General features: G+C 35.3%; 1 protein-coding gene across 4 annotated transcripts in view; it reads left to right on the plus strand.

Annotated features, from left to right (window-relative positions):
* The window catches only part of LOC124367362 (receptor-type guanylate cyclase Gyc76C-like), a 331,079-nt gene extending 311,319 nt beyond the window's left edge, over positions 1-19,760 (plus strand). For 3 of the 4 annotated variants that reach the window (XM_046824122.1, XM_046824118.1, XM_046824119.1), the window contains 3 exons: positions 287-543; positions 2,074-2,304; positions 15,820-19,760. In XM_046824122.1, the coding sequence (XP_046680078.1) occupies positions 287-543; positions 2,074-2,304; positions 15,820-16,101 (770 nt within the window). In that variant the 3' untranslated portion in view covers positions 16,102-19,760. Of the gene's footprint in view, positions 1-286; positions 544-2,073; positions 2,305-2,585; positions 2,713-15,819 lie in introns of those variants that run through there. The other variant, XM_046824121.1, reaches the window with a different exon arrangement.
* The last annotated feature ends 4,741 nt before the right edge of the window (positions 19,761-24,501 follow it).

Genomic DNA, 24,501 nt, shown 5'->3' on the forward strand with positions numbered 1-24,501 from the left:
AAAAATTGCTGAGCACAATAGAGAGGTCAACACTACTAGGCTGACTGCTGGCAACTGAAGCTTTGTCATGATACAAAACATTATATTATAGTAATGTTATATGAGGATACAGGTTATTTTTAATATTTTTGGTTGATAAAGGTCATTCTTAATTGCAGGGAATTCGAAGTTTACATTGTGTAGTCCTTTGAACAAAATCTACACCTTATCTGGTAAATCGTATTGCTAGAGGTTCTATCCAAAATCACCAACTGTTGGATAAATTTCTGTGTGTCGGGTGTTGCAGGGCCCGTGGTGGCCGGAGTGGTAGGCCTGACGATGCCGAGGTACTGCCTGTTCGGGGACACGGTGAACACGGCGTCACGGATGGAGTCCAACGGACTGCCGCTCAAGATCCACATCAGCCCGCAGTGTCGGAACGCGCTGCTCAAGATCGGAGGCTACACTATGGAGGAACGCGGACTGGTCAGCATGAAGGGCAAGGGTGAGGTCCTCACCTACTGGCTGACCGGGGCATCGGACAAGGCCATCCAGCGGAGAGTGGTAAGCGTGGTCCGGCAGATCCAGTAGAACCCCAAATTGAGCATTAGAAAAGATATACAGAATTAGTTCGTTGACCAAATTCTCACCTGAGGTCAATCTAGCTCTCAAGAAGTCATTACTAATGGTGGACTACCTTGACAGTGTGGTTATTGTGACATATTATTTTTAAATTTTCCAATCTTCCACTTGGATTCTCTATGTAATGCCTCAATTTTTTGCTCATTCTTTTGTGCATTCCAACCTATTAAGTCAAATACAGGAGATCAAAGACTGTCTCTTTTTATTTGCCAATTTAATCTGTCTCTTTATGTATGGAATCGAGTAAGAAGAATGTTACCTTTATTCAGTGATAAATTATTCGACCCTATAAATTCATACTTTTCTGAAGAATACAAACTCATTAAAAATATACATGTTTCTGTGGAAAAAACTGTGATATCTTTTCAGGATCATGTTTTGTGCGAAAGTCTATCTCTGTTTTACGTGAAAGTTTTAAGGCTAAGTGTAACCAATATTACAGGGTTCTCTTTATATGGGATTTTAAGGTGTCAAAAATCTAAACTAAGTGAATCAATAGAAAAGTTTCTCTTGACCCTCTTTTGAGAGATAATTATAATTATTTTTATACAAAATCAAGCTATAATGTCCATTCAGCCTATATAGGAGAAGTGGAAGTGGTTGAATATAGTCAGTAAGTATGTAACAGATATTTGAAACTCTGAACTAAAATGTGGTATTTGCTCATAATATGTCATTTAATTTAAAATTAATAGTAGATTTCTAATTTATTTTTATGGTCAAGGGATCTATATCATACATTATAATTGGCTGAGCGTTAGAGAAGCCATCACCTGATGGGCTAGAAAAATTTAATTTCTGTCGGTCTGTATGCACAATATCTCCAAAACTAACTGACCTATAGATTTCAAATTTTGCATGAAACTCATTTCTACATGGGCAACACTGAGGTCAATGATGGTGCATGTCATTCCGTAGGATTAGACTGAGCGTTTGCGAATATTTTGACATTGGTCTAAGAAAATAAGAAAATTGTGCGATAAATAAATGTATAAACAAATTTAGTATAATCATATGATGTCTTAACATGTGAAATTTTTATTCACAGAGTGATCAGAACAAAATAATGTAGTACAAAATCAAAGGTAAATTCTCCCTAGCTCACCGGAACATACTGATATTTTAAACCTAACTTAATTAAGAAAAATGTGTTTGTTTCATGTGCCAAGATATATCAAAAGACATCTGTAAGCTTGAATTTGACATGAAAATGATTGTGCATGTTCAACCTAGGAATTCGGTAGAGCGTCATTGAACCGACACAATTTCACTTATGTCTGCAGGGGAATGTAAAAATTTCTTCTCTGTACGATATATTCCGTCCGTCTGTCTGTCCGCAGAAGGTCTTGAAATAGAAGTGAGCAATAGACTTGAAATTTTACATGCAACCTCAGCTGAGTCCGTTACACCTTGAATGATAAGTGATAAAATGTTGCCAATATCCGTGTGCAGGTGGACCTGGACGAACTGCCCCCACTGTTCTGTCGGCCCCGCCGCAGCCCCAAGCTGATGGGAGACCGCCGCCACTCGTCGGTGCCACGAGGCAACAGTATCGACAAGGGAGTGCCTGACTTCCCCGGGCCGCTGCGGCGGATCGTGCAAGAGGCCAGGTCTCTCGATCCCTTCCCAGACAAGCGACTGGATAAGCTGTCCTCCAACAAGCGGAGTTACCACTCGCTACAGGTACTCGCACAATATTTGTTTCTGCAGGAATTCAAAATGAGAAACTGATATTTTGTACACCTGCCAAAGTCATTTGTAAATTTAAAATTATTATTAAAGACAATTAATTGTCCTGCCAAACGTTTGAGACAAACTGTTCTGTAGTTTGTTTTCTTAGTATTGGAGTATATTTTCTAGACTGGCTCTTAAAAAATACTAGCATTTTCTTTAGTCTTGAGAAATCAGTAGTTTTATTGAGTGAAATTTTGGAATGTCTATTAAATTATTTTGTCTGTTTCCAGACACACTAACAAAAGCCCTTGTTCCGACTAACCCAAGGAGGTAAACTAACACTAAATCTGCATGGGGATTTCCGCGGTGTATTTGTAGGGCAAGCTTTATAGTGCTTAAAACCTCATTGTCCCGTCTCCTGTTGGCGTGCTTTGGTCTAGACAAGATGTATTGTTTGTAGTGTTCGACAATTGGTCATTTACGCATGGATTTAGTCACGGGTTCTACATCAACAGAGCTTTAGTGGTTTCATTGGAAATTTAGTAGGCGATTACATTAAACAGAGTTGAACATGCTACAACTTGGGTGAAATTGGGGTTAAAACTTTTTACATTTTTTTCTGTGGGAAAGAGACATTTGTCCCCGCACTTAGTCCTAAAAGGACCTTTGCACCTCCCTTAATTATATTTGTGTCCTAAGAATCTGAGACTTACAAAAGCCAATCAGATTTGAGGGCTCCTGTTCTCTGATGTCCTTGGGGCTGAGGAGAAATGCTCCTAGGACTCTTTTCCGAATTTTTGATATGGCAGGACAATTTAGCCAAGTATGCTCTGCTGATTCCTCCTCTTCTCCGCAGAGTCTACGTTCATCAGTCTAGCTAAGGCCCACCTTCATTAGGTGTTTCCTAAGGAGGCCATGTCCTGTCAACATCCCTAATATCAGTCTTATATCCTTCTTACTCTTGATCTAGGAGAGATGCCCACCCTTTAGTATAAGGAGAGATAAACATTTTATATTGTCTTAATCCTAAGGCCCTACTCCAATTAAAGTTTCTTAACCTCTTTTCCCAATCTTGACCAGAGCTTTACTGTTGGAGAAGGCTATCCCACAACCTGGTTCTGGTCCCACCATTATGGACTTCGCTCCCTTTTTGGCGAAGGTATCTGCTTTTTCATTTCCATGAATGCCCTCATGGCACTGCACCCAACTGAGTGTTACTCTATTTTCCTTAGCAAGTTCTACCAGAGCATTATTGCATTCCCAGACTGCTTTCAAATCAAACGAACAGGTATCAAGTGCCTTCACTGCAGTCTGGCTGTCAGAAAGTATTCAATATTTCGCTCCTATTTGCCTCATTTGTCTGAGTCTTCTGGCGCATGATTCTGTAGCCACGACATCCAAACTTTTTATTTAAATGGATTGATTTAATGACATTAAAATTTATTGTTCAGTTTAGAGTTTTTACGAGTAGAGGATTTAACCTGAAAGGCACACACGCTGTTTCCTCTGTTCTGCCTTTGGCAATTTCTTGGTATTTCCAGTAGAATATGTTCAGATGCTCTTAGCTGAGTTTGGTGTGTTTCACAATAATACAATACACATCTGGTAGAATGAGCTCAGATGTTCTGTTACACTAGTTTTGTTTGTAAATACCGGTCGGTTGTGTGTTTTGTTCCTTCCATAGTTTCAAAGAAATGTATAAAAATGTGTTTTAAATTGGCAATTAGTGCAATAAAGAACTGCCACAAGCAAACTGTGTACGCGTTGTGGACTGTTTGTTGCCGTCGCACCATCTGCCACTCCAAATTACTCTGGCGAGCCACTGAGATTTTCAGCTCCCACAATGGGTTAAAAGGATAAAAATTTTTGTGAAATTGTGGATTGCTTGCTCTGAAGTTAAGTATTATCAGACAAAAAGTTGTGGAAAAGAACTAATACAGCGTAAATCCTGAAATATATCAAATCAGACAGAAATATACAACTCACAAGCAATAACACGCCGAACCCCAGTCATGTTCAAACGTGTTCCTACATATTATTTTATTTCCGGCAACTACCCCTCTCCCTTATTATTAATTTATTCCATAATTAAAATTGTATCAATGCTACAATAATATACAACTTGCCCCTCCACCAGAACCTTACTCCTCAGCAACTAGCCATCACAGAATTGGGTCACAGAACTATCACCATCATAGTCCTACTGTTGTGTAAGCATTCAGGTCTTCTGTTACATAATAGTAAGTTTAGCGTTAGTTTAGGGGTGGTTTTTAGTGCACGACTTTGTTTATTGTGTTCATCACGTTCTGTTTTTGTATTTAACCTAATACAAGTCATGTTTGAAAATTAATTACCATTTTGATATAAGTAAATAAATAATAGAAGTTTTACAGTAAAATAGTGTGTTTTTTTATTTGAAAGTTGGGTTAAATACATAAAAACCACTTTTCTATATTGTTGCCATTTTTTAGGCATTTTTCATGGAAAAAATCTCTTAAAGATGTCTGGATTTCATTTTATTGAATAGATTCTATCAGGAATAACCAGATTGATGTTCCAAGTGTATTATGAGACAAGACAATTCCTTGCCTTAGCATCTCTCCTACTCTGATTTGAATTATCAACACATACTGTCACCTGGATTTAACAGATTTTACAATGAATTTCGACTGGTTTCAAGGTTGCCAACCAATCAGAAGTCCATGAACTTATCCATTTCAATACATTTTGAAAACATCAATAAATGCAACCAACTGGTACTCAAATGATATCCTGTACAAACTCTGAGAGACAAACAATCCAGTGTCTACATGCCAAGTCGTGAGTGTCGTACTTCTGCAGTTGCAAGTGAATTGTGCTTTCTTTCCGGTTACACATCATATTTTAGGTTTTCTGCCTAAAAAGAGAGAAACATTTTGAATGCAAAAAGCTTTTTAGTTATGCATTGCCATTACATGGTCGTAACAATACAGTTACTTCTGATGTAATCTGATTGTTATGTTTTGTGGCTGTGATTTTTTTCTGGGATATGGACCACAGAAGGATGTAGCCAGCCAAGGTATCCGGACCCCCCAAATTTTCAATTTCTTTTTTAGCAAACGATTGTTATTATTTAAATAATTTTGTATTACTGACATGTACTACTGAAAGATTGTTCTCAACATTAAAACAGGTCAAAAACTTTTTAAGGAACAAAATGGGGAATGAGCAGTTGACTGCACTTGCCTTGCTCTCTGTCCACTACGGGAAAATATCAGTTGTCTTGATCTCTCCCAAAAGTTTTTCCTAGCTACGTTCATGGGACCCCAATTATATTGTACATCAAAATATATGTATCCAGCTTTTGATACTTCACCACAGCAACAATGATATTGTTTAAGTTGTTAAGTTCTTATTAGAGCGATTTTGTGAAATTGACATCTGAAGTAAAGGTGAACCATCTTAAATGTTTCAATTTCATTTTTATGTAAAGAAAGTTTTCTTAAGTTGACTAACAGAGGCTTATTAGACATTGTAGTCAGCGCAATGTAACAGAAAGGCTAGCTGGAACTACGGAGTGTTCGGACTGACCTAAGCAAACTCATCCAACGTAGTAAATAAAATCTATGTCAGTTCACTTTGAAGTGGTGCTAGTGAACGCATTCTATACAAGTTGCTACTGTCGTACAGATTCTTATCTTGTTGGATTGGAAAGGTGTTGTATGATCCAGTAAATCGTAAAGCACGCCTCTTAATTCTAATTTTAGTGTGGTTTTAACTATTTACTATACATCCATGCTCCATGCATCCCATTCAAAAGTGGTTCTTCTATTAATATCGTCTGTACAGTTAGAATTATTTAGTGCCAGTTGTACTTCATTGATTCCAATGTTTATACAGTAGTGGACTTAAAGAGTACTATTAGTAAATTATAAAAAGAATGCTCTACGATATTTGCAGAATGTAGTAGAATTATTTGGCTTGTTATACTGCTGTGCTGTTATCAAGAGAGCTTCATAAAGTAGTAGAATGGTATAACACGGAATGTAAATAGTATATGTACAAAATATTGATTAAACCTTACTGCCAAGTTTATTTGCCGTTCACAGAGCTTCTCCTCAGTCAGCATAAATGTAGTTTGTTTCTCGTCCACCATGATCAACTTCAGCAACATCTTCGTTTATCAAACTGCCTTCAGAATATCCTGATTCTTCACGCCAGACCGTGGGTAATAAATTGAGTCCACATCCTAATCGCCATCATTCTCAGAAAAGTAACATACTGCTGAATGCCTAACCCACAACAACGCATCTGGAAATTATACTGGACATTGTGCTGATGTTGAATTAATAATTTCTAAAATAAGAAAATAAGGAGGGAATTAATCATATTAAAAATAAATGTATAAAGAACATTAAAGGGGATGAATTGTAATTCCAGTGAAGGAAACAGGATTAGTAAAGTTTATGGAAAAGCTAATTTTAGCAGGTTGCTTAACTTTTCCGAGGCTACAGCATACTTTTGAAATAACGGTAGAAGTAATGAATGGTGGTTTCTGGATTTACTATTCAATTCATTCAAAAAGTAAATGTTCATTTGTAAGAATTGTGGAGAGCTGATGGCCAAGCAGTCTAAGGCATTGGACTATGGATGTGAGTTAGAAGACAGTGCAGGTTCAACAGCTGTCTATGACCTTAGCGTTTTTATCAGTAACATCCACCTTGCACTGTATCAACTCTCCTTGTTCTGTTTGATAAGATCCTTGCACAGGCTAGTGGCTCGGCCCCCAAGGCTTAAAAGAGGATCAGCCTTTCCTAAAAAAAAAACTTTAAAAATGGATTTCATTCAGGTAACCCTTATTTCAAATGCGATACATCATTTGAAGAATAGTAAAATTGTTACAATAAATAAAATTAGTAATTTGTAAATTATAATCAAATAAACAAATGAGTTGCAAATTACATTTGATCAAAATTTAGATTAGTGATATGGAATTATGACGCTGAACAAAGCCAATAGACATGTCTCCCTGTATAATATTCTCCGGCCATCTGAAATGAAATGAGAATCAAGCACAGTGATTAGGTAGGAAGAAATTATGACAGATGCGACTGATTCTACTACTCATGAATGTCGCTGGCACAGTTCCATACATCATGTTTAATTATTGCATCACTAGGCAGATTTGCTGAAGGACTAACTCAACAGTACTACAGTACAGTACAGAAGCTATTGAGCAAATAGACGTGATATCCTACCAGGATAGTCTGAGAGACCAGCCAACCAAATCTACACCTGGACACCTTCACTTGACTGAAACAAGTCTTGTCAGTCAGATCATTCATTTTCTTCAGTAGGAGAAGATCCAGGATGAGAATTCATCTTGTTAAATCTAGATAACTGGATAGGTAAAATCTAACCAAAACTCAATTATTGAGCTTGAGCTTGAATCATATCAACTGATTCTTAGTATTTTGTTGCTGATGCACAACATTTCTTTGTTTATTCGTTCCCGTTGTTTACATCCGTTTTGTTCTTTGGAATTAAATTATTCTGCATTGTTTTATTTCATTATTATTTTTTGGTTACGTTATGTGCTATAGTGTACACGCATGTTAATATAAATCGTGAAAGTGAAGGATTTAGATAGATCGACTAGCAGTAACGATCGCTCGATTGTTGAATTCAATTGACTATCCCATCACTAGTTATTCTTCCGTTACAGGTAGCAACACCACGCCACAACCCAGGATTGCTTTGATATGTCTTGTACTGTAGTAAAATAAGCTTAAAACCACACTAATTAGTATGATCTTGTGTAACTACACAGATTAATAGTCATTTACTTAAGTACAGTAAAAATTTTCTCTCTGAGGCATGCAACACCTAATGAAAAAGTCTACACTGCAGTTTAGCATCAGTCCTACCTGTTACCAGAGCTCTTTACTTTCTTCGGAGATTGTTTACTTACTCAAGTAAAGTAAAAGTCAAGTAAAAGTTATTGTGTGCTATTCCTCCTGAGACATGCACACACGTAATGGATAAGTCTTTATTTACTTAAGTACATGCAAATGCAAATAATATTGCGTAGTAATTTTTGTAATCTAGTTCGAAGAGAATGGTAACTAACCAAACCTCTTAAAATAAGATTATTGAAATAGTACAGAATCAAAATAATGTTTTGCAGTTGATTAGAACTGTATAAATATTAATTTGTTAAAGAATGTTCCAAGTACTATAGTTGAATATCTGTCACTTATTAAATTAACACGAGTTTTTAATAAGATATTTTCCCAGATAATCTTAACATTTCTAAAGTTAATGCTATTTATTTTTAATCAGGGAGACTGAATAGGAACTAAAACTACAGGCCAATTTCACTCTTCCTGTTATTAGTAAAGTTTATGAAAAAGGTATTTTGTAGCAGTTTGCTTAACTTTTCGGAGGCTACGAGCATACTTTTTGTGAATCAACATGTATTCATAAAGATAAAATCGACTTTGTCAACAGTGATCATATTTCTTAGTGAAATAACAGTAGAAGTAATGAATGGTGAGTTCTGGATTTACAAAAAGCTGTTGACTCTGTAAAAATAGATATTTTACTTGATAAATTAGATCATTGTGTACATTAGAGGGATAACTCATGGTTTACAAGCAATATTGTATGCAGTACTACTAGTGTTGCATTTCATCATAACACTGGAATTACTTTGTTTGAAGGTTATTTTTGACGATGGAAGGATTGTGAAGGAAATAGGATTTTCCGGACATTTGACATTTGCCATCGTTCAGTGAAACAATAAATCAGCAACACTACGTTTCGAGATCTGCAATCTGATCTCTTCTTCAGGTAAAGAACTAACCTAATACATAATTACAAACTGGGTTAATATAAAAAAATCATACCAAAGCATTGTGGCAAGCCTAAGTCAGGAATCACAACCACCATGTTGTTTGTCAACTTCACTAACTCTAAAAACATGCACTTAATAAAAAACTATACACAACACTAATCATTAAAACTGAACTACAGAATACAGGTCACAATGCATTCGTCTACCAACCACCTACGACTGACCAGAGGGCACTAGTCAATGGCAGTCGTCATGGCAGACAAAAACAAGATGGCGGAAATAAAAAGGAAGGGGATAGGAATGGGCCCTTTTGTTATTATTGGTTCATGCTAGATGAACTTCTTAAAACCATATTGTGACTCCGCATTGGTTTATTACAAATATCCGATCCTTGTGATACTTTTGGTTTTCATTTTAGTTCATTTTTTAGAATTGGCAACCAAAGCGGCCTAATCTCGACTGATGGTGACTGATTGGTTGCTCTGCCAATTTAATGTATGTCGCCTCAACTAATTTCCTTTTGAAGAAATGTGGTTCCCGATGTATTACGTTGGCTTCATCCCAATTCATGTGATGGTCTTCGGACCAACAATGGCGTGCAATTTTTGACTTTTCCTGTGAGACCACTTCTTGTGTTTTCTCTGTGCTCTTTTATCCTTATGTTTAGTGGTCTTTTTGTCTCGCCTATGTATTCCCTATTGCAACTACATTTTATACTGTAAACACAGTTTTTGGAATCCTGTGTGCCATTTTCTGGTTTTGATTTAACGAGACTTTGTCTAAGAGTATTCTGTGTTTTAAACGCGGTTCTAATGTTGTACTTTCTACCTACTCTTCTAATTTTCTCCGATAATCCCGGCACATAAGGGATTGACTTAAATGCAAATTTATTCCTGTTTTTCTGATTCAGGAATGATTCTTCTAATTCGTTTACACTTATTTATTACTAATTGAAGGTATCCATTGCTTCTGAGATCCGATTCGACTTTCTTAAATTCCTCTTTTAATCCATCTTTATCTGAGCACAAGATTTTGCTCTATCAAACAACGACTAGGCTACTCCTTCTTTGACAGATTTTTGATGGTTGGATTGATAATTTAAATATTTTCCTGTGTGTGTTTTCTTTCGAAAAACAGTTGTCTTAAAGGACATCCCTATCTCTTAATACACACACATCCAAAAAGGGAAGCTGGTTCTGGACTTCCACTTCCATTGTGAAGTGGATGGAAGGAGAAATACTATTAATGTGATTCAAAAACTTATTTAATTCAATGTCTCCATGAGAAAAAATAACAAAGGTATCATCCACATACCTCCGCCAAATCTTCGGTATGAATTGAGCTGAAGCCAAAGCTTTTCGCTCAAATTCCTCCATTAAGATATTGGCAAAAATAGGAGACAGTGGAGAACCCATTGCCATCCCCTCATCTTGACGGTAAATTTTACCCTCTAACTCAAAATAATTGCATTGAGTGCATAGTTCTAACAGTTCCATAATTACTGCTATGGGAAGTTTAGTTCTATCCTTTAATGTTTAGTCTTTTTTGAGACGTGATTTAATAATTCCGAGAGTTTCTGGAACTGGTACATTTGTAAATAGACTTTCAACGTCAAAACTTACTAGTTTGTCAATTTCAGGTAAAAGACTTTGATAAAAGTCAGTTTTTCCTACCAATGGCGTTAAGATGTCCAACAGGACTTTATAAAAAATTCTAGGGATTTTGTAGAGAAGTCAAAATCCCTGAAGTTGACTGAAATTGACAAACTAGTAAGTTTTGACGTTGAAAGTCTATTTACAAATGTACCAGTTCCAGAAACTCTCGGAATTATTAAATCACGTCTCAAAAAAGACTAAACATTAAAGGATAGAACTAAACTTACCATAGCAGTAATTATGGAACTGTTAGAACTATGCACTCAATGCAATTATTTTGAGTTAGAGGGTAAAATTTACCGTCAAGATGAGGGGATGGCAATGGGTTCTCCACTGTCTCCTATTTTTGCCAATATCTTAATGGAGGAATTTGAGCGAAAAGCTTTGGCTTCAGCTCAATTCATACCGAAGATTTGGCGGAGGTATGTGGATGATACCTTTGTTATTTTTTCTCATGGAGACATTGAATTAAATAAGTTTTTGAATCACATTAATAGTATTTCTCCTTCCATCCACTTCACAATGGAAGTGGAAGTCCAGAACCAGCTTCCCTTTTTGGATGTGTGTGTATTAAGAGATAGGGATGTCCTTAAGACAACTGTTTTTCAAAAGAAAACACACACAGGAAAATATTTAAATTATCAATCCAACCATCAAAAATCTGTCGAAGAAGGAGTAGCCTAGTCGTTGTTTGATAGAGCAAAAAACTTATGCTCAGATAAACATGGATTAAAAGAGGAATTTAAGAAAGTCGAATCGGATCTCAGAAGCAATGGATACCTTCAATTAGTAATAAATAAGTGTAAACGAATTAGAAGAATCATTCCTGAATCAGAAAAACAGGAATAAATTTGCATTTAAGTCAATCCCTTATGTGCCGGGATTATCGGAGAAAATTAGAAGAGTAGGTAGAAAGTACAACATTAGAACCGCGTTTAAAACACAGAATACTCTTAGACAAAGTCTCGTTAAATCAAAACCAGAAAATGGCACACAGGATTCCAAAAACTGTGTTTACAGTATAAAATGTAGTTGCAATAGGGAATACATAGGCGAGACAAAAAGACCACTAAACGTAAGGATAAAAGAGCACAAAGAAAACACAAGAAGTGGTCTCACAGGAAAAAGTCAAAAATTGCACGCCATTGTTGGTCCGAAGACCATCACATGAATTGGGATGAAGCCAACGTAATACATCGGGAACCACATTTCTTTAAAAAGAAATTAGTTGAGGCAACATAAATTAAATTGGCAGACCAACCAATCAGTCACCATCAGTCAAGATTAGGCCGCTTTGGTTGCCAATACTAAAAAATGAACTAAAAAGAAAATCAAAAGTATCACAAGGATCAGATATTTGTAATAAACCAATGCGGAGTCACAGTATGGTTTTAAGAAGTTCATCTAGCATGAACCAATAATAACAAAAGGGCCCATTCCTATCCCCTTCCTTTTTATTTCCGCCATCTTGTTTTTGTCTGCCATGACGATTGCCATTGACTAGTGCCCTCTGGTCAGTCGTAGGTGGTTGGTAGACGAATGCATTGTGACCTGTATTCTGTAGTTCAGTTTTAATGATTAGTGTTGTGTATAGTTTTTTATTAAGTGCATGTTTTTAGAGTTAGTAAAGTTGACAAACAACATGGTGGTTGTGATTCCTGACTTAGGCGTGCCACAATACTTTGGTATGATTTGTTTATATTAACCCAGTTTGTAATTATGTATTAGGTTAGTTCTTTACCTGAAGAAGAGATCAGATTGCAGATCTCGAAACGTAGTGTTGCTGATTTATTGTTTCACTGAACGATGGCAAATGTCAAATGTCCGGAAAATCCTATTTCCTTCACAATCCTTCCATCGTCAAAAATAACCTTCAAACAAAGTAATTCCAGTGTTATGATGAAATGCAACACTAGTAGTACTGCATACAATATTGCTTGTAAACCATGAGTTATCCCTCTAATGTACACAATGATCTAATTTATCAAGTAAAATATCTATTTTTACAGTCAACAGCTTTTTGTAAATCCAGAACTCACCATTCATTACTTCTACTGTTATTTCACTAAGAAATATGATCACTGTTGACAAAGTCGATTTTATCTTTATGAATACATGTTGATTCACAAAAAGTATGCTCGTAGCCTCCGAAAAGTTAAGCAAACTGCTACAAAATACCTTTTTCATAAACTTTACTAATAACAGGAAGAGTGAAATTGGCCTGTAGTTTTAGTTCCTATTCAGTCTCCCTGATTAAAAATAAATAGCATTAACTTTAGAAATGTTAAGATTATCTGGGAAAATATCTTATTAAAAACTCGTGTTAATTTAATAAGTGACAGATATTCAACTATAGTACTTGGAACATTCTTTAACAAATTAATATTTATACAGTTCTAATCAACTGCAAAACATTATTTTGATTCTGTACTATTTCAATAATCTTATTTTAAGAGGTTTGGTTAGTTACCATTCTCTTCGAACTAGATTACAAAAATTACTACGCAATATTATTTGCATTTGCATGTACTTAAGTAAATAAAGACTTATCCATTACGTGTGTGCATGTCTCAGGAGGAATAGCACACAATAACTTTTACTTGACTTTTACTTTACTTGAGTAAGTAAACAATCTCCGAAGAAAGTAAAGAGCTCTGGTAACAGGTAGGACTGATGCTAAACTGCAGTGTAGACTTGTTCATTAGGTGTTGCATGCCTCAGAGAGAAAATTTTTACTGTACTTAAGTAAATGACTATTAATCTGTGTAGTTACACAAGATCATACTAATTAGTGTGGTTTTAAGCTTATTTTACTACAGTACAAGACATATCAAAGCAATCCTGGGTTGTGGCGTGGTGTTGCTACCTGTAACGGAAGAATAACTAGTGATGGGATAGTCAATTGAATTCAACAATCGAGCGATCGTTACTGCTAGTCGATCTATCTAAATCCTTCACTTTCACGATTTATATTAACATGCGTGTACACTATAGCACATAACGTAACCAAAAAATAATAATGAAATAAAACAATGCAGAATAATTTAATTCCAAAGAACAAAACGGATGTAAACAACGGGAACGAATAAACAAAGAAATGTTGTGCATCAGCAACAAAATACTAAGAATCAGTTGATATGATTCAAGCTCAAGCTCAATAATTGAGTTTTGGTTAGATTTTACCTATCCAGTTATCTAGATTTAATAAGATGAATTCTCATCGTGGATCTTCTCCTACTGAAGAAAATGAATGATCTGACTGACAAAACTTGTTTCAGTCAAGTGAAGGTGTCCAGGTGTAGATTTGGTTGGCTGGTCTCTCAGACTATCCTGGTAGGATATCACGTCTATTTGCTCAATAGCTTCTGTACTGTCTGTTGAGTTAGTCCTTCAGCAAATCTGCCTAGTGATGCAATAATTAAACATGATGTATGGAACTGTGCCAGCGACATTCATGAGTAGTAGAATCAGTCGCATCTGTCATAATTTCTTCCTACCTAATCACTGTGCTTGATTCTCATTTCATTTCAGATGGCCGGAGAATATTATACAGGGAGACATGTCTATTGGCTTTGTTCAGCGTCATAATTCCATATCACTAATCTAAATTTTGATCAAATGTAATTTGCAACTCATTTGTTTATTTGATTATAATTTACAAATTACTAATTTTATTTATTGTAACAATTTTACTATTCTTCAAATGATGTATCGCATTTGAAATAAGGGTTACCTGAATGAAATCCATTTTTAAAGTTTTTTTTTTTAGGAAAGGCTGATCCTCTTTTAAGCCTTGGGGGCCGAGCCACTAGCCTGTGCAAGGATCTTATCAAACAGAACAAGGAGAGTTGATACAGTGCAAGGTGGATGTTACTGATAAAAACGCTAAGGTCATAGACAGCTGTTGAACCTGCACTGTCTTCTAACTCACATCCATAGTCCAATGCCTTAGACTGCTTGGCCATCAGCTCTCCACAATTCTTACAAATGAACATTTACTTTTTGAATGAATTGAATAGTAAATCCAGAAACCACCATTCATTACTTCTACCGTTATTTCAAAAGTATGCTGTAGCCTCGGAAAAGTTAAGCAACCTGCTAAAATTAGCTTTTCCATAAACTTTACTAATCCTGTTTCCTTCACTGGAATTACAATTCATCCCCTTTAATGTTCTTTATACATTTATTTTTAATATGATTAATTCCCTCCTTATTTTCTTATTTTAGAAATTATTAATTCAACATCAGCACAATGTCCAGTATAATTTCCAGATGCGTTGTTGTGGGTTAGGCATTCAGCAGTATGTTACTTTTCTGAGAATGATGGCGATTAGGATGTGGACCCACGGTCTGGCGTGAAGAATCAGGATATTCTGAAGGCAGTTTGATAAACGAAGATGTTGCTGAAGTTGATCATGGTGGACGAGAAACAAACTACATTTATGCTGACTGAGGAGAAGCTCTAAACTTGGCAGTAAGGTTTAATCAATATTTTGTACATATACTATTTACATTCTGTGTTATACCATTCTACTACTTTATGAAGCTCTCTTGATAACAGCACAGCAGTATAACAGTATAGTGATGCAATAATTAAACATGATGTATGGAACTGTGCCAGCGACATTCATGAGTAGTATCAGTCACATCCGTCATTGTTTTTTCCTACCTAATCACTGTGCTTGGGTCTCATTTTGTTTCAGATGGCCGGAGAATATTATATCTGAATGAGATCCATTTTTAAGTTTTTTTTTTAGAAAAGGCCGATCCTCTTTTAAGCCTTAGGTGCCGAGCCACTAGCCTGTGCAAGGATCTTATCAAACAGAACAAGGAGAGTTGATACAGTGCAAGGTGGATGTTACTGATAAAAATGCTAAGGTCATAGACAGCTGTTGAACCTGCACTGTCTTCTAACTCACATCCATAGTCCAATGCTTTAGACTGCTTGGCCATCAGCTCCAACTGTGTTATTCAACAAGGATCCATTTTGGTTCTAGGGTTATTCCTACTAAATGATTTCATTATTTTCCACAGGAGAACAACTTGCACAGTCTGTGTAACGGGCCGAACGGAGAGAGAGCGATGGGGAACGGTGCGCTGGTCTGTGATCCCCTCCTAGACAACAAGCGGTGGCATTCACTCGAGGATATGCCGCTGGAGAACATCCACATCAAGAAGATCATCCCTCGTGCAACCATCCGCTCGTGGCTGTTCGGAATCTTCCACGCAAACAGTTTCCGTAACAGCGACGCCAGCTTGCGCAAGACGGCCTGCAACTACACGGACCTGCAGGCGGAGAAGGAGAGCATCGTATGACGATCCGTCACGCAGGCCGAGACTATAAATACAGAATGATAGTCTGCCATGCTGTTGTTCTCGGTCGATTCAAACAGATGAGTCGAAACTCGATAGTGCTCTAAATATTATAGCACTTTACACATTATTCAGTGTAAAGCGTTTTCTATGTGTGATGATGATCTTCTTTAATCTTGATCAAGCCCCCATTTTATCATTGATATAGGCGAATAAACCAATTGATTAAAAACTATTTTTCCTATGCAGTAATTTTATAAAATCTTATAAATCTAGTATATTTTTCTACAAAGATTCTTTGAAAAAAATTATTTAGTACATAAACGTTATTATGTTACAGAGCTGACTTACTGGTCACTGTAATTGTATTTTTATAGGCTCGTGTACTGTTTTAATCAAAATAAATGTCGTAGTGGTTAGTGCTGTCGTCAGTCTGGTGCTTTTAGTGGTAAACAGAGAAGCATAATACCGCAGAACAAAGTCTACACTGTACATATGTTACTGATGTTTGTGATATCTTAGATCTTTCGGTTAGTAAATATTTTGGACTTGACAAGTTTTAACGAGTAACGAGAGGCCGTATGTCTTCTGGCATATTGTACTTGTAAGGCGAACGGCGCGTGTCAGAGTCAGGGTATCTTAACTACGTGTAATTTGTATATATCAAGTGCCTGTCGCGGTGGCGTCCGTCACCGCTGTATTTATTCTGACGTCATTTAACTACTAGGTTTAGTCGTAAGCATTGTTAAGCTATGTGATATGTGTACAAGTATGTATTTAAAAGCGTTTGTCTACTCGTGAGACGAACCTGTCAATAAAGGGCCTTATGCAATTTAGTAGGGAAATATTTGAATGTGAGGTTACGATCAGTTTATTTTAAATGTGTATTTTTGCTTTTCTTATTTGTAAAAGCCAGATTTGTACTGTCTAGCACAAATGACAGTGTTTTTACTTTGATTTGCACGTAATTGAAATCACGTTTACTGTTGGTGCTATTGATATTGCTGTTTTCTATTTTTACAATACACTATTGTAAGGTTAAGTCTGGAGTATTTGTGTCCATCTGCAGAGTTGCATGTCTGATAATAATTCAGGATGAGAAGTTAGATGTTTATAATTAAATACTATTTTTATTTCAAGTCTCTAGCAATGAATTCGTGACAGTAATTTTTTCTGGAATTATAAAACTGTGTGCCTTCCCGGAACGGTAGAGCTGTTACATTTTTATTTTGAACTGGATAACGTAACGTTTAGTCGCTTATAAAACGTATTTATTTTGGTGCTTGTCTTTAAAAAATAGTCACTCTTAAGTCATTGTTTTCTTAGTTGCTGACGTAGTGTCACTGTACGTTTTATCACTGAAGACAATCGTGTTTTCACCATGTACTGTCTGATAAGGGATGAAAATATATTTAGTTACTGTGTACGTTGAATATGGGTACTTTTACTTGTAGTTTATGCGCTGTTATGGTTCTTTTAAATTATGTACTTCTAATATGTGTAATACGTTTAACAAAAAAACTTCATAGGCAATTACGGATAGTTAAATTAATTTCTCTTGTAAGACTTTTTCATTATTATCTTTTTGTTTATTTGTGTTTAAACAACGTTACAGGTACATAGATTTTTGTGCATATAAGTAAGGTATATGAATTTTTAGTCAGAACCATCCAAGCAAACATATCAATGACTCGATGGTGCCTGCTAGAGAAGGAGAGTTGCACTGAAGTACGTATTTATTGGCCTTTTCAGTTCGCCAACTATAGAAATTATGTAATACAACTATAGTGTGAGTGTTACACAACCTGTGTTGTATCGTAATAGTAGTACAAGAAAGGTGTTAATTGTAATATTATCAGTGAAAAAAACATGTATTCCAATAAGAAATGTTTTGTAATATTATAGAAATTTTTAGTTTTAGAAAAACCAGAAATTGTTCAATTTCCTTACATGAAACAATCCGGTAAGATGTTCATTAGACATAATGATAGATGTTTTTTTAACATAAATGTAACAAGGTACAGTTCAATAAACTGTTGAATAAATTTAGATTGTTAAAGACATCTGAATAAAGAATACCAATAGTTTTAATCTTATTTTTTGTACCAAATGTATTAATTCCCTTAATATGTTTAAACAGAAATGTTGAGTGTTAAGTGTTGATACAAAAAAAGAATAACAGAATTATAAACATTTGCCATCATTATTTGTTTTAACAACAGAAATCAATAACAATGGCAAATGTTTGTCATCCTTTGAAATTATCCTTCATCAGTAATGAATTTGAATTTGAATCATACACCCAAACGGCTTTAAAATATTGAAAGAACTGTTGATATTACCTTCAATTGTTACTATACAAATTTGTTATATTTTTAAGGGAAACTAAATCCAATATGTATAATATAATATTTGGTGGGCAATCACAATTTCAAACATAACAAAACAATGGTTTCTCCAGTACCAAAGTTACTATTTTTCCCTACTTTAAAATGTTTCCTTTGGCTAAATAAATTTGAATATTGGAGCTAAATGTTAGTTTCATTAAAGTTGTTATTAATTTATATTTGTTTGAAAATCTGTTAGAACATTTGCTATATTTTATGTACGGTACTAATTTATTGTATTCAGTTGTAGTCTAAATAACAATGTTTATGTCGAGAGTTTTACAGCAGTCTGACGAGAGTTATAATAAATTGATACAACGGAGGATGAAAGGACCTGACAGAACATAATAAAAGAGGTAGTGTACAGACTGCCCTTGACCTTTTGACATTGAAATCAATAGAGTTATTCCTTGGACCAAAAGGAACTTATGTACAAAGTCTCAAATCTTTAAAATCTTCCTATCAAAAGTTATCGTACATTCAAACGGACGACATGATTTCTATAATGCTTTATCGGGTCCTTAATAAATATTTTTAGGTGTCAAAACTTGACCTACCTTCACGATGTGGCAATCTTTCTACGTCTTGTGGGTTTTCAATGTTCTTTGAAGAGCATCGTTGTGCAGAGTATCCACAGCCTGCTGCAACACGAAGCACAAAGTAAAATACGTATAAATAATTTCTAATTGTTTGTAAACATTAAAACAATTATTGTTACTGTTAGGAACTAAAGTAGACTGAGAAACGAGTTCGGTGTTCCGATTACAACAACGTTATTTGCATTCCCTTCCAAATACAGGTATGCTAACTGTAAAGCCCTTCAAAGTTGTGCAATACTTTGGGGATCTTGTGATACGTGTAGTGTATATATTAATTTAGTTGCCAATTTAATTTAGGTTTGCAAGTTGATTGTAACGACATAATGATGCCATATTATTTTAGTGCATTATAATTTATTGTTTTCTTTTTATATAGTTTTTGCCAAGGAAAATTAGGACAGTCATTTTGTGGCCATATTAAGTTAAAACACGTTGGAATAATATTACAGAATGTTGTTAAGATGTATTATTGTACAGGTAGTTCGATAGCATTGTACATATACCTGCGTCAGTTTAAGTGTCTATTCATTAATGTTGTTTGTATTTTATAAATATTGTTGGAGGAAATATGATGTTGGATGAGAGGTGTCGTTTTCTATGTGATATAGAAACAGTTTATAAGTTACTGATGTGTATAAATTTGAATTATAAATTGTAAATAAAGGAATCAAACGTGTTGGTCTTGGTTTTTTTTACCTGATGTAATGCTGTGTTATATATTATTTGAAGAGTTAAGTTAAAATTCCTTTACACAAACCTTCATCCCATTACACACGGTGTTTGTGTGTTTAGCATTAGCAACATGCAACAATTAGAGCCAGCTGAGTGAAATGACCTTCAGTTTTTCCCCATAAGAACAATGTTAACCCTCAATTGTTATACAACCTTATTTTTTAAAGCATCGATATGTGGAATCTTTTATTTTTAAGATATAATGTATATGAATCCAAACGCTTTTTTGTTGTTTTATAAAGTGTATAGTTGAATATTTAAACGATAAAGTACAAAAAGGTTGAAAGATTTTTGTCTGAATAGCGTATACAAATAAATAAAATATTAAAAAGCTTTTGGATGTGTATTTATTATATATTTCAAATGCAACATCTCCAATAAATCCAAGAACCTAGCCAGGAAAACATTTTGGAAAACATTTTGGGTCCAGACAACTGATATTTTTCCAAGTGGACAGAGTAAGGCCCCATTTTGTGCCTTAAAAAATTCTTGACCCATTTCTTTGTTGACAACGATCTTTCAGCAGTACATGTCAGTAATACTGAATTATTTAAATAATAATAATTGTTTATTAAAAAAATAATTAAAAAACTTGAAAATTTGGGGGGGTTCCGGACCCCTTTCTGGCTACATCCTTAACTACAAGACATGAATGCAAACAACTATAATACTATGAAACTGGCACCCACTCATTGGTGACAGATGGGATGGAAATCGGGAGGTACCGGCTTGTCTAATTCCTGTGCTATTTTTGTAACATATGATGTTGAAAAATGTTTGAAATCTTATAATCCTTTCAATCGTTTACTAAAATAGTAATTAAAGGGAGAACTGATAAGTGACCAAGTCAAAATTGCAGAACATTTCAACAATTCTTTCATAAACATAGCCGAAGACACAATACATCAAAACCAAGACAGTGTTCAAAGCATATACTGTCAGACACAAATCCTAATATTCCAAATTTATTACTACAACCGACATCCCTAGAAGAGGTAGACAAACTAATCTGAACATTGAAAACCAAAACCTCAGCTGGACATGACAGTGTCTCTACAAAATTGTTGAAAATAGGTAAAAAAGAAATAGTTGGTCCTCTATTGAATGTCATTAACAAATCCTTCACTTCTGGAACATTTCCATCTGCTTTAAAAATATCTAAAGTTTATCCGTAGCTCAAACAAGGAAACACCAAACAACTTGCTAACTATCGGCCGATATCACTGATACCAACTTTTTCTAAAGTTATGGAAAAAATTTTTTTAAGCAGATTCCTACAACACTTGTCAATCAACCAACTGCTTACATCACAACAACATGGTTTTCAGACTGAAAGATCAACAACAACAGCACTTATTAGCCTTGTCGAATTCCTAACAGATCAACTGGAAGAAGGCAACACAGTTACTACTATCCTGCTCGACTACTCTAAGGCCTTCAACTGCCTTAGCCATACACATCTTTTAGACAAACTGACAAATATTGGAGTGAAAGGACAATCATAAAAGTGGATAAAAAGCTACCTAACAGAACGAAGACAAATTGTCAAAATAAACCACACCAGCAACGGATTATCACAACAGATAAAATCACTTTCACAGATCATTAATCGCAGTGAACCACAAGGATCTATACTAGGGCCTATTTTGTTTATTTTATACACAAATGACTTCCCTAGCTACATGCAAGACTATAGCCATATACTGATGTATGCTGATGATACGGTCCTCCTCCTTGGTCAAAAAGAACCAGAACAACTTGAAATAGCAGCATACACCGCACTAAACATGGCAATGCAATAAAGCCAAGGAAATGATCTTGTTACAAATGAGAATAAAACGAAGCAGCTGGTCCTAGGAAGACACAAAGAAACAACAAGAAGGCTACCAAATCTGGAGGAAACTACTACTTCAAAGTACCTGGGTATATTAATTGATGCCTGGGTATATTAATTGATGCCATCCACATTGCGTGCCAAAGTCTTCAACAGATGTTCCTTCTGTTGCGTCGTTGAATAGGGAACAGGTGGTTTTGGAATTGGAAGAGGAACCTGAGGACTCCAATAGTGGATTTATTGAAGTGAGAAAACGTAACAGCAATCAAACTAGGAAGGTTATGAATAACTACAAAAGGTCTAAGTTCTTAACGGCCGTGCTCCTGTTAATGATGATAACCTGAAAATTGTAGAAAAACATAAGCATATCTTTGTTTCGAGATTTGCTGAAGGTGTAGAAAGTGAGAACATTATTAAGCAGTATGTAATTGCTCGTGTGAAAGGTAATAATAACTGTGAAGTGACGAAATTAAAAAGTAGGTATCCAGGATACTGTTCATTTAAAGTGGGTGTCCCATTGTCCCAGTGGAATACTGTGTATGATGAAGACTTCTGGCCTGAAGGAACTTATGTAAGTCGGTTTGTATATAAACGCAAAAGTTCTGGGGAGGAAAGGAACCCATGAAGCTTCTTTTTTGGGAAAACATACAGGTGAATTCACAAGTCACATAGTTTTATGGTTTACACACTCCACTAAGGATGAGTCTCAAGTTGAGGTTAGTGGCAATGCATCTTTTGAAGTCAAACTTGTACTTATTAATCTTCAATCAATAAAAAACAAATTAAAACCTATTGGACATTTTCAATCGTACTATTTTATGTGATATACTGTGTGTCAATGAACATTGGTGTACCCAGGGTGAAATAGAGGATTATATGTACCTGATGGATATTTTCTGGCTGCTAAGCTATTGTAGACCTTCTCCCTACGGGGGATCTGCAATTTTTGTAAGATACTCTTTTCAATGTCCATTTGAGGTGGTAAAATATTGACATTTACTGTGAGTGCAAAATATTTGAAGCAGCCATGATTGTATCCAATGCTGTCGGTCTGATCATTTTAACTGTATATCCGTACCCCAGATTCCGCAATTGACATTTTTTTAAAGATAGATTATCTGAACTTTTGGACTTCATAACTAGTAACCCTAAATTCTGTAAGTTGAAGATTGTTATCGCAGGTGACATAAACATTGATCCTAGAGTAAATAGTTCACAAACTATAAAGTTTCATCAATATGCTTAAGTCGTATGATTGCTTTTGTTTGAATTTTTCAACCACTCGTGCGGAAGCGTGCTTGGATAATTTCATCTCCAATCTCCATCCAGCTACTTATACTTGGTAAAACTGGTCCAACCTCACCTCTCCGATCACCTTGGCCTGCTGCTGAATTTCGAACTTCCAGTTACAAGCTCACAAACCCCGTAATGCGGGTGAAAAAAAAAATAACCTACAACTATAGACTTTTTAAAATGATGTAAATATTAATAGATTGAAGTATAGGTTAAGTAATATTAACTGGCCATATATTTTCTCAGTAGCTAATGATCTTGAAAGTGCCTGTTATTCTTTTCTACAGTCTCTGACATTGAGCCTTGATGAATGTTGCCCTCTAGTTACTAAAACTAAAACTATTTCTAGGCCTAGGCGTGCCAAAAACTGGTATACCCCTTTCTTAGGAAAACTTAGGCTATTGCTAGATTTAAGCCATCAAAAAAGCAAAAATGATCCTAGCCTGTTACAAAATCATAGGAGAATCAAGAAGTTTTATAAAGAACAGATTGATATTGCAAAAAGGAATGCCAATGATAAATACATATTAGAATCTCGTAACCCTTGCAAAGCGGCTTGGAATGTCATCAACACTGAAAAACTGGGCGTATAGTTTAAAAAACAATTGTCAGTCTAAACTTCCCTTTTCTGCCGATGACTTCAATAACCATTTTGTCAATATATGTAATAATGTAAAATAGTAGTAATGATAATGTAAATAGTAGTAATGATAATGTAAATAGTAGTAATGATAATGTAAATACAGCTAGTGCCATAGAGATATTAAAATCAACCATCAAGAGTCCTCAGGTATTGCCTTTTAAGTGGAGTTATGTTAACCCTGTTGATATTCATAACACTGTATGTAGGCTAAGTAACTCTAAGTCTGAAGATGTCTTTGGATTATCCAATTTTGTTTTAAAGAAAGTTACAAAGGAAATTTTGTATCCCTTGACAATTCTTATTAATTGGATGCTCAGTGTTGGTGTTTATCCTAGATGTTTAAAAACGACTGTTACTGTGCCGATATACAAAAAAGGCGATAAATTAAATGTTAATAACTACCGACCAATTGCTTTGGTGCCTGTTGTGTCCAAGATAACCGAAAGCATTGTTAAATTCCAGGTTGAACATTATTTTGAGCAGAATTGCTTACTCTCATCGGAGCAATTTGGTTTTAGACAAAACCTCTCCACTGTTTAAGGCTGTAGAAAACATTGTCTCCTATATTATTAATGGTTTTGAAAACAAAGAAGAGATATGCACTTTATTGTTAGACCTTAGTAAAGCTTTCGACATTGTACCTCACTCAGAACTCATTGAAAAGCTTAACCATTATGGACTTGGAGATGTTGAACTATCTCTTTTTAGTTCTTACTTGTCTGATAGGTACCAGTTTGTCAAACTAAGTGGCCAGAACTCTGATCTTAAAAGAGTGACTAGGGGGGTTCCCCAGGGCTCTGTCCTGGGCCCCTTTTTGTTCGTCGTCTTCATTAATGACCTCCCCAAAATTTCTACCAAAATAAGAGTGTCTTATATGCTGACGACACAATACTTTGATGTGTTCTAGTAAACTTC

The sequence above is a fragment of the Homalodisca vitripennis genome, chromosome 8 (assembly GCF_021130785.1).
Source record: "Homalodisca vitripennis isolate AUS2020 chromosome 8, UT_GWSS_2.1, whole genome shotgun sequence".
Classification (NCBI taxonomy): Eukaryota; Metazoa; Arthropoda; class Insecta; order Hemiptera; family Cicadellidae; genus Homalodisca; species Homalodisca vitripennis.